General features: G+C 42.7%; 1 protein-coding gene across 3 annotated transcripts in view; it reads right to left on the bottom strand.

Moving 5' to 3' along the window:
* Nucleotides 1-18,088, bottom strand: part of ankrd12 (ankyrin repeat domain 12) — a 59,175-nt gene that overhangs the window by 5,751 nt on the left and 35,336 nt on the right. The window contains exons 2-8 of one of the 3 annotated variants that reach the window (XM_015956227.3): nt 12,956-13,069; nt 5,475-5,625; nt 3,840-3,911; nt 3,335-3,475; nt 813-1,016; nt 475-617; nt 65-212 (exon numbers count right to left, since the gene is read on the bottom strand). In XM_015956227.3, coding sequence (XP_015811713.1) covers nt 65-212; nt 475-617; nt 813-1,016; nt 3,335-3,475; nt 3,840-3,911; nt 5,475-5,625; nt 12,956-13,015 — 919 coding nt within the window. In that variant the 5' untranslated portion in view covers nt 13,016-13,069. Of the gene's footprint in view, nt 1-64; nt 213-474; nt 618-812; nt 1,017-3,334; nt 3,476-3,839; nt 3,912-5,474; nt 5,626-9,306; nt 9,441-12,955; nt 13,070-18,088 lie in introns of those variants that run through there. The other 2 variants (XM_015956229.3, XM_015956228.3) reach the window with 2 other exon arrangements.

Below are 18,088 nucleotides of genomic sequence, written 5' to 3'. Positions count from 1 at the left end.
AATAATGGCTCGTATTTATTTTCTGAGAGAGTGACAGGTGAATCCTGCAGTGACTCCTACCCACCTGAAGAGCTCTCATCTTGGTCTGAAAGTGGCACCTCTCCCTTGAGAAGCTGTTCCAGCTCCTGAGAATCCGCCACGTCCACCGGCCGTTCGCCACGCTTGTTGGCTTGGAAGGCGTTACCGCCGTGGCAAAGCAGAAGTTTCACAATCTGCCGATTAAAAAAAAACAAACAAACAAGATAACAGAAATAATCACAAAAATGATGCAGTGAATTTATTTTAAAAGTTGAGGATTAAAGCTCGTGTTTAAAGGCTAACATTAGAAAACTACATTTACTTTGTGTTTAACAGAAGTTTAGACTAGTAAAACTAAACCACAGGCTTTATTTTACACTAATATTATTATCTGTGTTTAGACCGTCAAACACATTCTTTGTCAGAGCATTTGCTGGGGACTAATTCCCGTCTTACGTCTTTGTGTCCACTGCTGGAAGCGTCATGAAGCGGCGTGTCATCGTCCAGGCCCTGCGTGTTCACCTCGGCACCTGCTGCTATCAAAACCTTTGCTACGTCGTAGTAACCCAGATTACAGGCTTCGTGGAGAGGAGTCCAACCTGGAGAGAACAGGTGAAATAGAGCGTTCAGAGTTCATTCAGCCTTTTTCTTTACTTTCCTCAGAAACAACATCTACACAGGAGTTACTAAAGTGTGGACCAGCTGATCTTCACAAAGATGTCACAGCTCATGTCATTAGCAGCCATGCTGTCTTGATGAAAGCTGTTACTCAATTATCTCCTGCAGGATTGTACCTGCAAAGTCTTTGACGTTGACATCAGCTCCCAGGCTAATGAGCTCCTTAACTTGCTTGGCATCTCCTCGGATCGCTGCCATGTGAAGGGGGGTCTCCCCTCGCTCGTTCCTCTTGTTGACTTTATCCTTCTGTCGAGTCGAGGCGTTGCTGGGGACCTTCTTCTGCACAGGGGTGGTCTGCGAGGGGTGGCTGGGTGTGGAGTCTGGACACAGGAGGCAACGGACTAAACTGGTGATTTGAGCAAATACTATGCCCACTGGCCACTTAATTAGGTACACCTGTTAAAATTCTTGATAACAAATATATAATCAGCTAAAAATGAGTCATTTTAAAACATACTGATATCGGTTTCATAAGTAAAACTGGGCCGATAACAACCAATGTTATTTCTATTTTGTTCCTGTTTGGGTGTTTCAGGAGGGGGAGGGGTTGCCGTGTGACAGAGAGTCAGGGTCAAGTTTGTCTGTAGAGAACATTTAACAACAGCTGAGTTGACCTAAGTGCTTCACAGACAAAAATCTAGTTTAAAACCAAGAAAAATAAAGACAATAGAAGGAATAAATACAGAAAAACTGACTATGAAGCTAAAATAGTCCTAAGATACACCAAACAAATGAATAACAGCCAATTAATTACAATTAAATAAACTACAACTTTAAGTTTCACTAAACACTTTGTCAAATAAATAAGTCTTCAGTGATAATAGGGATAAGGAACAGTGTGGTAAGATCTACACGGAGTTGAAAGTGTAGAGATAAACATATGAATTCAGTAAATATCAGTTATCGGTCATAACTGCAGCATCAGAGATCGATTGCGGGGGTGGGGGTGGTGATTACGTAGGCGTAGGGATGGGTACCTTTGACATTTGAATCGATCCGGTACTAATTCCCGGTACCTATGAATCGATACCGGTACTTAACGGTACCAATTTTCGATACTTTTGAGTGTTTAATATTTTAATTCTCTTTTATAATTAGATATACATTTTTTTCAATTTATAACCATATTTGATAAATATCACAATAAATAACATATAACTGTTTGTATTTTAACATTGTCCTTGTAGTTTTAGATGCTGATAATTAAACTGAAGCAAACATCTTTACTGTGAACTAAATTTACTGTGTATCTTCATTCCTTTTACCGTCCTTTTTCATTTGATTTTTCCTACTGGAAAGTTAGAATTTCTGCGGAGAAAGCGAACGCACCATTAGATGACAACAATGGTGACAATGGAAGCTAACATATCAAGCTAACGTTATCTTAAACAGTTTATTTAACTGCTGGAGCAGATTAAAACGATGATGCCTCACAATTAAATCGTTGTCACTGGTTTCATCTTCACCCAATCACCCGTCACATTTAGTAAAGTGAAGCCAAACTTTAGTGCGTGTTCGTGTTCTTCTAGTCGTAATTTCGGAGTTCCGAGGAGAAAGCGAACGCACCATTAGTGAAACGGAAGCTAACAAATCAAGCTAACGTTATCTTAAACATTTTATTTACCTACCAGAGCAGATTAAGATGAGGATGTCTCACTTAGATCGTTGTCTGTCGCTGGTTTCATCATCACCCAGTTACCCATCACATTTAGTGAAGTGGACCCAAGCTTTAGCTTTCGTTCTTTCTACCCATGCTGCTCTGTTCACAACTCGCTCGCAGCGACCGATGACTTAACGCTCTTGCGCATGTGCAGCTGTCTAGGCAAGTTCTCGTTGTGAAGGATGGGTACCGAAACGAGGCACCGTTTCAAATGAAGTGAATCGGTGCTCGGTCGGTACTGTGGAATTCGGTCGGTACCTTAAAAATGACCAAATTCGGTACCCATCCCTACAAGCGGCAATTTTGTGTTCAAGTAAGACCTTACCAACGGATGCCCATTAGGGTCAAAAATCCCTCAGAGCACAACCTCCAGCAAAATGACATCACACCAGACTCCCTTTCCTCACTGGTAACAAGCGAAGAGGTAAATGTGTAAAACAACAACGTTCATGTATGGCAAAAGTTTTGTAACCGCTTGCTACAAGTCAGTAAATGTGTTTTGTCCTCACAGGCTCCCGTAGAAGGAAACATGGTGTCTAATATGGCTTCCCTTAGAGACTTAGGCCTGCTCTCGTGTATTTTTGACACAATTTTTATGGTTATATGTTACGAAACTGCTATTCATTTTCAACAACATTTTGATGGATGTTTCCAGATATTAATAGTAAAAAAATACACATCGTCTCTTTAAAACTAAACCTATTTAAAGAGAAAGCCAGTTTAGCTAAACAACAGTCTGGTGCACTATGGGGGATAAACAGTCCACATGTAAGAGCTGGCAGGAAAAGCAGCAGCATCCCATCCATGATAAAGAAGTTGAGTGTGTAAAAATGAATAAATAACCCTGCTGAAGCACCTGGTTATGGTCCAAGTTACCAAAATACAAAACAAAGTTTGAATTTGGCCACAATTATATTTCACACCTGAGAAGTTGTAACTAAATTCTTATGACAAAGGAAGACGTTAATCTTCACAAACCTGGACTGTTGGCCGTCATCTGCATAAGAAGAGCCATCTGTTTGCGCTCTGACAGCGGATACCCAAACAAAAGGTTTGATGCCTGAGACTTTTTGCCCCCAGCCTCCTTCTTCACCTTCTTCTTATCTGGTCCATCTTTATCTGCAACACAACCCAGAAGGAGCTTAAAAGCAGCCCAGATCATTGATCATTCTTTTTAAACAGCAACCAGACTGTTACAGTAACTATTTCCTCCACCTCTTGTATCTGTTGGGCACCCAGAAAAACAGATGACAAGCATGAGGTTAAAAAGAAAATAGACAGCATTCTCTTAAGCCGGTCAGACACAGAACCCCTTCCCCTGGTTGTTATGAAACACAGACATGCTGAGCTGTGATAGGGGAAGATGCAAGGCCAAAACACACACACGTGCATGTGTGCGCGTGTGTGTTTACAGCGGAGTAGCAGCGCGGCGAGACTCGATGAGGACATGGGGCAGAGGCTCGGCTCTGGCTGCAGCGGTTACCTGCGTATATCCTGCAGGGAGGCACTAATCTCTCTCCCCAGGTCTCACTCGATTGGCCTGGGTCTGAGTCATCTACAGTGCAAAGCAGAGAGGGTGGGGGGAGGAGGGGAGATCAAGGAGGAGGAAGTGGGAGGGTGGGACAGCACTGCATTAACGCTCACGCTCTCACACCCTCCTCCTTCCACATGTAGTCAAACACAGACAGGCACAGTCGCGCTCCGCGCCACAGATTATGAGTCACAGCAACACAGGAGGCAGGAGAAGGGCTCCAATCAGGTGGTCGGCGCCTCCTGCAGGACCGGACAAACACCGGGGACAACTGCTGCAAGGAAAACCGCCCTCAGAGCTAGTTTACCTCCATAACCTTCGCCACATCTAATTACGATTCAATGAAAGGTTTTCTACTCCTGAAGCAGGACCACACAATGAAAATCTCTGCTCTACAGAGATGAAGGAAACCCGTCAGACCTGCAGCTCTCTGTAAACACCAACCTTATTTATTATAATTATCGCACCACACAAACCTATTTTTGCTCTCAGATCTGATGTAAACACATATTTATGTTTCTAGAAGAGCGATGGGAGCAAAGTGGAGCTTGCACCAGTAGGAAGGTGGGATTAGGTGGCCACGGAGAGCGGGTCAGAAACGCATCTCAGTCTACTATCCCAGTCGTACCGGAGAACGTTTGAGGAAACTGAAAACAATCACACACCCATTAGAAGAAACAGTGCGTTTTATTTTATAACCAATAAACTAAACATGTAAGCTGCACCATAAAGCAGATGGACAGACTCGGAGCGAGACAGTATGTGTTTACAGAAACAAAAGGATGAATTAGACACAGAAACGATGCAACCGATGAGCTTTTAACAGTTGGGAGGGAACAATAAAGGCCCTTATTATGGAATAGGCGGGCTGCACGCGCCACAGCGCCACCTCAGTTTGTTTCATCACATCTGATCTGATGATGCATACAAATAAAGGAAAAGATAAATTATTACTTTACTACTTAAAGAATACTTTTTCAGGATTCCTGTACTAAATGTGCTTCATGCTACTAACGTCGGCAAGAACACAAAGTGAACGACTCCCATCACACAGAGACATCAATGTTCAATAAGAAACGGCTAAAAAATCTCGTTCTTTAGCTGCATGTGAGGAAAAACAGAACAGAACATGAGATCATTTTGACTAACGCTCATCTTGTTACCGCGACAACAACAAAAACATCCCACTCAGCGGTGATGTCCCAAACGGCTGAAATCTGCACTTCTGAACTCATCCGGCTCTAATTTTCACAGGAAGATCCAGTAAACAGCGGAAATATTACCAACATAAAACTTTAATATAAATGTCATTCCAGACGAAACAACAAAGTTCAGCAAAACACAAAAACTGCAAAAAATATAAAGTAAATAAAAAACATGAAGTTGCTTTCTCCAATTCAGCCTTTATTCTACTTTAATAAAAAATAATCGTTCTGTCTGAGATGTATCCAATAACCTTCCAAAGGCTGCCACAGATTACAGAAACACATCTGTCAGGTTGAGTCTGGACCCTGAAGGTCACTAACAACCCTTCATCGTCCACCAGGAGGCAGTGTGAGAACATGGCAGCGAGCCAGGAGGACTCACCGGTGTCCGAGTCCCGCTCTTCAGTCTGAGGCGGACTTGTAGTGAAGGAAAGCTTGCGCTTCATGGAAGATTTGGCTTTCCCTTCCTTCCCCAACAATTCACTCCGGTCCAACTTTGGAGTTTTGGTGAAGGGCGACAGCTTGTCTTTGCTCTGTCAGAGGACATAAATGAAAAATACAGTCAGGTAGGACAAACTTAGAAATCTGTGTATGTAAACAACACAGGCGTTAATGGATCACTCATTCACTAAAGCTGTCAACCGGTGCAAAGCGTTGAGACTGTGTCAAAGAGGAATCAAAGCCTGCAAAAACAGGACACTAATCTAAAGGTGCATATAATTTACATCACAGGAAGCAGAACACAGGTCTGACTGCATGACCGACTAACGCGTTGCCTCAGAAGCAAACGAGTGTGGAAGATGAGAAGCAACTCTTTTAATCCGGTTTCCTAATAGAAATAAAACGATGCAGGAGATGGGAGTTCATCTCCATGTGAAAATATCTGCTGCACTCGTGCAGACTTTAAAAAATGGTTTCTCCCAACTTCGAATGAATGGCATGCACACCAGTCACATTTTTTATATTTGCAGACCCGTCTTAGCAATACTAAAAAAATAAATAAAATAAAATAAAAAAAATCAACATTCTCACATTCTCAACGTTTTTAAATGAACATGATCTGGATTTTTCTCAGACTAATTTTTTTTACATCAACATGAAAGACCAATGAAGTAAAACACCTAAAAATCAAACAACACCCAAAGCAGTAATCCAGTAACATCCATATTATCCCCTTTCCCCCTTTTAGTATATTTTTTTAACGCTCTGATCTGCAGACAAAGCCTTTTCAGCGTCATTACTTTTATCGAGTTGCACTGTGGTGCAGTAAAATACATTTCTGGCAGAAGGAAAATGTCTGCAGCATGGTGCTTCTTTGATCTCAGTGAAGAACTCTGCCAGCTGCACAAAGCTGAAGTGCCTGGCGCTGTTGAAAGCAGATGAGCGCCTAGATGTGAAGTCCTTTAGCTTGAAAATAAAGATAGATTTCCTTTTAAAGTAAGAAAATAGAGAAAAGCTTACTGTTAGAATCTCACTTTCTAACACGTTGGTGCATAACTGCTAGGAGTGGCCGATGTCCATTTTAGCGTTAATTTACCAAGATCAGACCAGTGTAAGCGAAGGTTTTGTTGTGGAGTGAAGATTAAAGTTGGTATAGAGGTGTGTGTAAGGCTGCCAGCACCCAGCTGTTATTACTCCAGTGAGTGAGTTATGTCTGTAAACAAAAAAATCACTTTTAAATCAAAGAACACTTTATACAGATGATCAAAGGAATTTGTGTTTGTGTGCAAACGCATTCCCCAAAATGTTATTGTGTGTTAGTCGTCAGTCTGCATAAGACCTCTGGACGCTGGAAGGAAAAACAAAAAGGATGGGTAGATTTAGTAGCTTACAAGTAAAATCTGCTGTTTTTTCACATGGAAGAGTTAGCCAAAAAGAGGCTAACGCTAGCTGGTTTTCTGTCTGTTTGGGTCACAGCATCAAAACCTCCTCAGAAGTTGTTTTCCCGTATCATAAATGTTAATGCTGCTTTCACATTTGGGCATCTGTTCGGGTCCCGTCTTGGTAGGTTTTGTTCACACACACTTCTCAGGAAGACAAAAATCTCCGAGCACATGGGCAGGTCAAAAGATGCGGAGAGAAGTCCGTGGTGGCTCAAACGGGGGCATTGAGCAGACTGTCTCCGATATTGCATCCTTGTGCCGGGCAGCTCAATCCTCAGCAGCGCCATCTCTGTGTTTGTGTGTACTCCTCAGACAGAGGCGGCTTCATTCAAAGATGTTTCGTTACGTGCTGTGCCCCTTTTCAGCCACAAGATGGTCCCATAGGCCTTTGCCTCGCCTGTCTCCCGGTGCCCCAGCTGTTTGGAATCAGAAATCACTTGGCAGCTGTTAAAAGCTGCCTTCCTGCTCTAGGTCGAGGAGAAGGTCCAAGGGTAGAGTAGACTGGAAACAGTTTATTCTATTCTCTTCTCCTCGTTCGCTCTTTGGTAAAACTCGTCATAATTAGTCTTCGGTGCTCTCAGTTTTGGATTTGAAGCTGCGCCTGGCTCGCTTGAAGATGGAAGCGGAGGAAAGGACTCTCGAAAGGACCCTCCGTCATGAAATGGAGCTAAAAAGACTAGATACTGAGGATCGTCTTCGGGAAATCGCACTACAGATGAGGACGCTGGAGGCTGCCGCTGCTTCGAACCAGACGGCTGCCGGCCCTTCTTCGCCTTTGTCTCAGTCGCCGCATGAACTGTCCCGAGACACTATGTCTCCTCCGGCTACCGCATCGTTGCCGCCCGCCTTCGACGTCTCAAAGTGTGTTGCCCTGCTTCCGCCCTTCCGGGAGACTGGGGCGGATAGGTATTTTCCTGTTTTCCAGCGGATTGCGGTGACCCTCCAGTGGCCTCGTGAAGTGTGGTCGTTACTTTTGCAATGCAGGCTCACAGGTAAGGCCCTTCAGGTTATTTTGGCTCTGTCTCTAACGGACAGTTCTGATTATGAGTGTGTAAAAACCGCCGTCTTAAATGCATATGAACTCGTTCCTGAGGCGTATCGTCAGCGTTTTCGTTTTGAAAAATCTCGGCCCAACCGAACTTATGTTGAATATGCTCATGAGAAATCAGTCCTCTTCGAAAAATGGTGTTCCGCTTCAGGGGTAGACTCCTTAGCTGACCTCAAAGAGCTAATTCTGGTGGAGGAGTTTAAAAGACATGTACTTGAGAGGCTCGTTTTGTACCTAAACGAGCAAAAGGTCTCAACTCTTTCGGCTGCTGCACAGCTAGCAGATGAGTTCAAGCTAACTCATTGGTCTTGGGAGTCCAGAACTGACCCCGGTCGACGTAGGAGATCCTCTGACTCCTCCTCTGACCCTAGAGACCTTACTGAGTGTTTTTATTGCCACGAAAAAGGTAATTTCATTAGGGATTGTTTTAGTCTCCAGCGGAAAACCCGGAGGAGCGTGAAACCGCCTTCACCGAAGCCCGTAGCTGCTTGTGCTGTTGTCTCAAACAGGTTAGATAACTGTGAAACCCCTCACTCGAGTTTTAAGCCATTTTTGACTGCTGGAGTGGTGTCTCTGTTAGGAAGCCATATTGGCCAGGATGTAGTGATTTTAAGAGATACCGGAGCTGCTCAAACCCTGATGAAACGGAATGTGCTACCGTTTTCCGTAACCAGTCGAGCTGGTTCTTCTGTGTTGTTGCGGGATGTTGACTTGGGCTCTGTTCCAGCGGAGGTTCATTATATTCACCTCTCCTGCCCTTTGATTACTGGTGACCTAAAGGTAGCCATTTTAGAGAAGCTACCGATCCAGGGAGTAGACATGATTTTGGGAAACAACGCTGCTGGTGGATTAGTTTTGCCTCCTCCCGAGTCCATCTCTCGTCCAGAAACCTGTGCCGACTCAGATTTACCGCCTGTTTGTGTCATAACCCGTGCTCAGCGTAAGAACTCAGAAAAGTCCCTTGGTGGTTCAGTGTCCCCACTGCTAGCTGATGACGTCACCTGACCAGATTCGGCTGTAAAAATGCCTGATCTTGCCTCTAGAGGTCCTCGTGTGGTTTTGTCTGTTTCTCATAAATCGTTGGCTGATGTTCAGCAAACAAATCTACGTCTGACGTCCCGTTTTGCTCGAGGGAACCTTCTCGGTTGTGGCCCAACCTCTGAAAACCGTGTTGAGTCCTTGCATTCATTTATCAGAGGCCCCGGAGATGTCAAACCGTTTTGTGTCTCTGCTAATCCTCATTGGTTGTGCTCCCGTTCTAGTTGCTCCAAATCTCTCCCTACCTCTCCAGCTGGAAGTCTACGTCAGCCAAGAAGAGGCTGGAGCTGTCCTCATCCTGGAGGATGACACCGGACCTGGTCTTCCACTGTTCTGTTTCTCTGGGAAGTTCAACCATGCAGTTCTCACTCAGATGGACAGGAAAAATTTCTCAGAGCCTGAGAAAAAAAAAACAATGTATTGACGCCTATTTCTTTCAGGCTCGACCCTCTAGACTGGCCAGCGGCTGATGTGTTGGACCCTCCTGTTCCAGGAAGTCAACCTGGAGATTCGCCATAAGAAGGGCTCTGTCATCCTCATCATGACCGCTTCGTTACGTGGACTTAATTATGAGGCTCCCTTGTAGGGTTTTTTGTTTTTAGATGTCGGATCCTCCTATAAGGCTAGTGTTGTCTGTGAAAGCTGACATCTCAGGAACACTCCGCTGGGGATCAGCACAGCGTGATACTTAATCTGCCCGCCTTGAGAAGATCCAGGGGTAGTTAGTTTATAGGGCTGTAGCGACGCATCGATGACGTCGACGGCTCGATTCTAAAAATTTGTCGACGTCAGATCCGGAAGTCGACGCACCGCGCCCACTTGTTGCATCCCCAGGAGTTTGTAAATAGAGGAGGAATCTGCCTGTTTTTCCTCTAGTTCGCCCTCTTCTCCGCCTTCACTAACATCTCCGCCAAATACCGAAGACCCGGAACAATGTCCGTCCACTACTAGATTATTTTCCTGTTTTGCCCGCCTTCGTCTCCCGGCAACGGACAACAACTTCCGGGGTCAGATGCGCTGCTTCGTGTCTACCGCAGATGTAGAAAATCACCGGGAGCGTTTCTCCCTTCATTAAGGAGCTTCTTTCGGACATGAGGAGAGCTGTTTTGGTGGTAGCAGTCTCTCCTCCGTGCTGGTCTGTTTGCTGCTGGGTGTTTTTGGTTTATTTAAACGTGGTAACTTGAACTTAACGTTGGTAAAGCTACTGTTAGCATCTTCGCTAACAGCTTCTTGCGTTTGGATAAGCTGTTACGTTTTGGTTTAGAGTTCATCTTTTTTGTGGTGCAGATCTCCCTTTTATTACATTTAGAGTGTTGTGGGTTTTCGGTTTAGTTTAAAATATCACCTTGAGTTTGGTTTAACCACCCAGTTTAGAGTTTGGATCCCTACTTATTTGTACTTTGTTTTAATTCCCCACAGGCAGAATTAGTTTTATTATTCCCAACCTGTGGATGGAAAGATTTATGATTTTTGTTGTTGTAAATAAACCTGATCATCATTTTAACTTTTAAATCCCGTTATTGTCCCTTCCTTTTTGCACACGAGCCAAACTCCCCAGGAAGGGTCGTAACACCACTCCCCTCCCGCACATAAGTGACCAAAACAAAGCAGCATGGAGACACTCCATCTTCTACCACCTCTCAGGCAGCAGCCTGCACTCCCAAGTTCTACACGTCACCAGAACATAACCAACCGCAACACAATAAAAGCAGTGTTATACAAAATGGAAGGTCTGTAGTGTTTATTCTCTTACAGTAACAATTTATCAATTTTTTTGAGGAATTTATTTGAGATTTTCTGGTTTTTGTTAATTGTGCAATAGAAAAATAATCATTAGATTAATTTTCTAAATAGTCATTAGAATAGTCGACTATTCGATAAAATAATCGTCAGAATAATCGTTTTAAAAATAATCGTTTACCCCCAGCCCTATTAGTTTAGTTAGTGTTTTGTGTGTTTAGCTAGCGGGAGACCTCGTTCCTTTGAATAAATGTTGGCCCTTTTGAGACCCCCCATTTATTCTCTTAAGTGGGGGGGGGGGGGTGTTACGTGCTGTGCCCCTTTTCGGCCACAAGATGGCCCCTTAGGCCTTTGCCTCGCCTGTCTCCCGGTGCCCCAGCTGTTAGGAATCAGAAATCACTTGGCAGCTGTTAAAAGCTGCCTTCCTGCTCTAGGTTGAGGAGAAGGTCCAAGGGTAGACTGGAAACAGTTTATTCTATTCTCTTCTCCTCGTTCGCTCTTTGGTAAAACTCGTTATAATTAGTCTTCGGTGCTCTCAGTTTTGGATTTGGATTTAGGATTTGACAATTCGGCAATTTGACTTCGGACCACATTTGACTTAGGCTTTGGATTTCCCCTTTTGTGTAAATAGTATATTCTCGGTTGTTTACCCCCATCCCCTTCTGGGTTGGCGTTTTTGGTTTCTCCTTATTAAATATTGCTCCTTTGGTTTTGTATATAGTATTGCTTTTTAATTCTTTGTAAATATTCCATTCCTTTTGTAATAAATCCCTTGTTTTATAGCGACACAGCACTCTTGTTTATTATTAAATCCACACACCACTTTTATTACTCCCCTCCTCATCTCTCCTAGAGAGCCGGGGACGTAATATGTTTACTCCTCGTTATCCAGAATGATAATGAATCGCGCATGCAAAGCCCCAGCTGGAGTCTCCCCCGATGGTAGACGTGAATTTGGGCCGACCAATCAGTCAGTAGTGTGTGTATCTTGTCAGTTCAGCTCAAAGCAGACCGCCTTGGGATGTGGGCTGAAAAAACGACCGGTTTAACACAGAAATTAAACAAATAAATAAATAAAAACTGGCTACCCAAATGTGGACACTGTATAGCAGGCGTGTCCAATCCTGGTCCTGGAGGGCCGGTATCCAGCAGGTTTTGTGGTTTTTCTGCTCCAACAGGCTTGATTATGTGGTTGAAACACCTGTGCAGCAGCTCATCAGGCTCTGCAGAAGCATATTAATTAGCTGCTGATTGAAATCAGGTGTGTTGAAACAGAGTTCAAACTAAAACATGCAGGATACCAGCCCTCCGGGACCAGGATTCGACACCCCTGCTGTATAGCATACCTAGGTGGGACTGATGCGAGAGCGGCTTTAGATAATGATCTGTTTTTATTTTGCGCTTAAGAGTTGTTGGATGCTGGAAGCCTGCAACACACCTCTTCACCTCAGCTAACTAGAACTCGCCTCCTCCTGTCCCCTTCATGTCTCACGCTCATCACACACACACACACACACACACACACACACACACACACACACACACACACACACACACACACACACACACACACACACACACACACACACACACACACACACACACACACACACACACACACACACACACACACACAGAGGCTGTAGTGGATAAAACAGCCTCTCCATTATAAGCATTTTTGTAGAATGTAAAAACTAATTAAGTTAGGAAAAACCCAGATTTGTTGGATTACACCCATATTTTAACAATCCTACAACATAGACCCACATTAAGGAACAAGCTCCTTAGTTTGTTTGGAGCTACAGAACTTGGAAAGATTCATAAGCCTGTTTCAAAAAACAATGACGCCATTTTACTGCAAAGGTGAGCCAGCATCATGGAGCCTTTGGTCATTCATAAGTGGTCAGCCTGTGGTGGCAATGTAGTGTTTTCATGCGTTTTCCACAAAAGATAATGTTATGGTGGGATAAAGGAGTTTGAGAGAGAAGTTTAATAACATCAGAGATGCCACTGAAGACATTTGTGGATGCTGCAGCAGCAGCAGCTTGGCAGCGCTGGTTTGCCATCTCAGCTGATAGTTTACAAATGCAAAAACAACTTCCCATGCTGGCATATTTAAAATATTGTTGCCTGCCAATGCTTGCATTTACGCACCTTCTTCCCCGCCTGCTTATCCACCATGGCTCCATCTCGGTCGCCCCCAGGTTTGGCCATGGTGCGACACCTGACTAGCTTAGACACCTACAGCACAGTCGGCTCATCATGCACCTGGAGAGAGAAAACAACAGCGGTGAGAAGAATCTAAACTCAACAGCACCTGATGAATCCTGAGAAACAAACAAATGTCTCTTATCGGAGTTAGGATTTTTGCTAAATGTCTCTTGCTGACCTAATCACAAAGGAGCGAAGCAGTAGCTTGTGTGAGTGGAGTAGTAATCAGGGATTTTTATTGAAATTTCCATTGAGTGACTTGGAAACGACTATATGAAGGAGCATGAATCACAGCTTTAGGGACTCTTCTGCCTGGTAGAGGAAAACATCCCCCCGTAGGTTATCACTATCACACACTCATCTGCATAACTGAGCTTCTCTCTGATGTGGTTGGTGACTGAAAGCAGCAGCAGAGGTGGCGTGGTGCAACGTGGACACCTTCAGTCCAAAACCAAACACTCAGCTGAATCCACTCGACTAGAACATGACGTTTTCAGTCATAAGGTCATCTTCTCGAGTACTTTGAATGAACTTTCCTGCTTCGCTACAACACTCATCCATCGCTTGGTTAAACAGAAACAACCTCTTTCCCCTGTGAAAGACTCACAATACGTTTATTCTAAATTAGGAGCATCTTTCTGGGACAGCCCCATTACTCAGTATTAATTCTAACGTGTTTTACAGGCAACACTTTCTTTCTCAGGTTGTTTTTAGTTCTGAACATCCTCCACACAGAAAGCACCACTTCAGAGGCGGTAAAGCACTAAAGACCACAACAATTCTATTTTCATATGCACAGGCCAGGGTTTCTTCAACCGAGCTCAAACATGCAGTTAAAGGTGTGATTCACTGAAAAAACATTTCTTAATCATTATTTCTGCTTATAATCGGTCACTCTGAGTTTCCATGCAGACTGAACAACAAAACAGTCTCCTACACCTATCTCCTACTGGGTTTCCCCCAGAAAATGAGTTAAGCCTGGCGGCTTCGGCCGTGGGTGGGGGGTGGGGTGGGAATCGTGCACTCCGTCCCGCAGTGCTCCTCTGTGACAGAGGGGGTGAGGGTGGGGTGGTAGCACACGTTCCGCTGCCGTTTCTCACCAGTATCAGCTGATGGAGGGCTCTAGTTTCGCTGCGCCGTTCATGTCAGCGGACATGGTAGGGTCGGGGAGGGGGGCGGAGCATGATGCTTAGCCTGGCGGGTGGGCAAGCAAAGCCTGGCGCCCCGCCAGGCTTATAAAGCGCTGGGAGAATCCCTGTCCTAAATGAGCTTCTGATAAAAAATAGACAGTGAAACTCTAGGATTAGAAAATCCTCACAGATCTACGTCACACTGTCACTTAGAATTCACGGACTTACCCAGAGTACAACTTACAAAGCATTCATACTACTAGAGAGTGCTGCAAATGTATCTATTAAACAAGTGAACCACACATTTAAATAACCCCGAAAGAAATAGGAGCTTTAAAAAATTACTGTTGGGAATGTGGCAAGATCACAATATTAAACAGAAAAAATCCAAGATAAAATTAGACTCCATAGAAAAAAAAAAACTTTCAAAGACCAAAAATATTTAGGATGACTGGATATAATACTGTCAAGAGCAAAAACTTTTTCTTTCAAATTCGAACACCTCCAAAATAAGTTCACAGATTTTACATCAGCAACAATTTACACATGTACATGTGAAACTATATGCTCGTTTGAAAACAAAGTTCAGTTACAATTTCAAGAAATTCATCAGATTCACTTAAAAAACCTTGAAAATTGCAAGAAAATTCAACCATAAAAAGGATTCCAAGCACCTGCAAGAACCCTATAACTAAAAACACAACCCTTATCCAGTCGTAACAGTAGCATTGTGTCGGGGGAGAACCATTTTGGTATCTTAGCCAAGGACAGTGGGATCGAATCACTCACCCCTGTAGATTCCACCTTTGTAATTTTTATAAATTACATTTTGGCCAAAAATTTGCATAAACTGCTCGATTTAAACGCTTTTTAATTCCAAAATAATTACACACCAGACCCAACTGCCAACGCAGATTCAGAAAACTAATCAAAAAATGCGATGAAAGGTGCCAAACATCTTCGAATCACACATTATCCTGCTAAACCACCATAAGTGCATCGATAACAACAATAAACCCAAAATAAAAAATGGTATCTTTACTCAGGTTCTCTGTGGTGTTTTCAAACTCAGAAATTCTGCAGCATTTTTGCTTGAAATGCACAATTTGCTATTAAGTTATTTGGCTTTCTTTTCCTACTACAAAATCCTGTAACACTAAGCTAAAAACGATATTACTTTCTGTGCAGCAGATGCATGCTGTTCATGTCGACCCACAGGAATGTAGGGAATCTTTTTTTTTTACATCAAGAAGCATTTTTTATATTAAACCCCCAACTCCACAGACTAAAGTCACGCTGCATTCAGGTTTCGTCCTGAGAATCAAACATGACAGCGCTGAAATCAGCACAGTCAGAGAAACCTGACGGTCTGCTTCCCAGGCATGCAATAAAACAAACACAACAATCAAGAGACCAGTAAAAGATCACAGTCATACGGGACAAATATTGGGCATTTAAAGAATTTATAGCATTTTCAACTTTAATTCACAAAGTAATTCAAACCAGTGGCATAAACTCAACAACCGTACAGCTTTTAACAATAAAAGAGATGCTCAGTTCTATGTGTCCTTTTTAGATGATCAAAACATGCTTTATTTGGATAAAATATAAACTTTCCAACATCAGTTTAAAGATAGGGATGTTCTGATTCGATGAACAGAAATTGGAATTGATCACTTGATTTACAAAGGGTCTGGAATTGGGTGGAAAAGAGCAGATATCATAATAAAATAAAACAAGCATGACCTTTAAAATTTATCCTGAGATGGAGATTTCAAACACAATGGCTTAATTGCTCAAGTTTCTCTACATCAAGATTCCTTGTTGCATTAACGACAACACCTCAGTCACAGGGGGGATTCAGACACCAACTGTGAGCTAGCCGGCTAATGGATCGCTGAAGTATCGGATCGGGATTCAGTATCGGCAGATACTCAAAATCAAATCACTCAGACTTGGATCTGGGGCAAAAAAATGTGATGGGAACATTTTAATTTAAAGAAACTGATTTTGTAACAAGTGGAACTTTTAATAAGTGATCATTTGTATAACATATATACTTGCAAATCAAACCATTCTGCATCATCTTCCGTCTACCTCGACTGCTTGGATCTACTTTTACATTTTGCATATTCACACCCAACACTCTGGGTTTCCTTATTCTTTCTGTGATGTAGAGTGAATCTTTGTCAGTTCACCAAGCATAATTAGTTATATGCTAGGAAATAAGCCCCAACACATTGTCTTTGTGAAAAGAAAACTACTTAATGTTCAACAAAAACCATAACTAGTTTTGAATATTAAAGTTTGGTATCATGCTCATACTTAGCATAAAAAATGTCTTTAAATGAATGCAAATCAACCAAAAAGACACCAAATGTAGGTGTACAGTTAACTAAGGAATGGGATCCATCCATCCAATGATGGCTAGGGAATTCCAGCATTTAGTTTTTCCAGATACTTTGACAGTGTTTGCTGATCCAGAGAGTTAGAACTGTGTTGGCAGGTTCTGCTGCACAGCTGAGGCCAGCAAGCGGTCAGTCGTTAGTCAGCAGATAGCCAGTATGCAGAATCACAGTTATTCAGGCGGCTGAATGAGAGAACAGCCCACAGAGAGGATGGGGGCATTAAAGCAGTATGGACAGGCCGGGACCAGACCGAAAAACAAACGCTGACAGGAGTCCAATCTGGCCCAGAAACAGGCGAGGAGGGTGTGACTATAATCACAGAGGTATTTGGGTACCCGCCAGTTCTGGCATTCACGCTCATAGCGTTTGACGAGCAACTCCGGGCTGCATGAGCCTCCACCAGCTTTGCCATTAACCTTGAGCCGTTTCAAGTCCAGATCAAACCCCGCCTTCATGACTATGTCGGCTCACGGAGACTACAGCTGTGGTTACTCTGGCAAGAGATCTCACATGGCTAAAACGCTAGTTAGCAACAATTATCTACTGAACATCGCTGGAAGAACAAAAACTGTGGAATCAACAGAGAAAATAATAACAGGAGGTTTAATAGGGATGTGAAGCTTGAAAGATTCAGGATACAGAGAAGCCAATAAAAAACACAAAACAATACTAAACTTCGCTTAATATATACACATTTAAATTCCAAGCAATCTTTTGTTTCTCAGCTTTGAAAATATGTCTGTTTTGAAATGGCTAAAATAAAATAAATGACTGAATTTTAGCAATTTTAAATGATCAAAACACAATAATTGTCAATTCATATTTAAGGACCAAATTCAAATTCAAATCAAATAATTTGTAAGATTTATTTAAAGATGTCCAATTCAAAAACTAAAGAACGCAATTATAAAATCCAGATTCTGAATCTTGAGAATTTTATGTTTTATTAGCTAAAACAAAAAAAAATTATCTTAAATAATCAGTCTTTTGTAAATTTTCATTAAAAAAAGGTTTGTCGGCAAAACAGATAATTATGCTCCAATTAATCAACATAATAAAGATAACAGTTTGTTTTCTTCTCTGATTGCTAGTCTTCCTCAGCAGCACCTGCTGGGTGGTTTTACAGGCTGCTTCATTTCTACCCAATATCAGAACTTAAAGACGGATCATCACCAACCCTGGCTTTCCACCGGATGTGAAATCGACATGCAACGCATGTGCAGGGCAGTACGCAGCCAACAGCCGCCTTAGTAGTTAGTGGGTGTGATTCTGCCAGCTAGGGCTGCAGCTATGGAACATTTTAGTATTTCAATATTCATCGAATCCTGTGTTTATTAATCGAATATTCTATTCAACAACCTTTTAAGTGAAACGAGACTGTGGTCTGCTACTAAAAATATGAAGAAAAAAAAAAAGTAAGTAAATTCTGATGCTGAAATGCCTCTTATTATAAAATGCTCAATGTTATGTATTAGATTTGTGTTGTCTAGTTTCCCCTTTCCCATCTGATTATTATAGTTAAGAAATATTTTATGGAA

Source organism: Nothobranchius furzeri, chromosome 11 (genome assembly GCF_043380555.1).
Source record: "Nothobranchius furzeri strain GRZ-AD chromosome 11, NfurGRZ-RIMD1, whole genome shotgun sequence".
In the NCBI taxonomy this organism is placed as follows: domain Eukaryota; kingdom Metazoa; phylum Chordata; class Actinopteri; order Cyprinodontiformes; family Nothobranchiidae; genus Nothobranchius; species Nothobranchius furzeri.
Note: the sequence above shows the minus strand (reverse complement) of the source record. Positions and strands in the feature narration are given on the sequence as shown.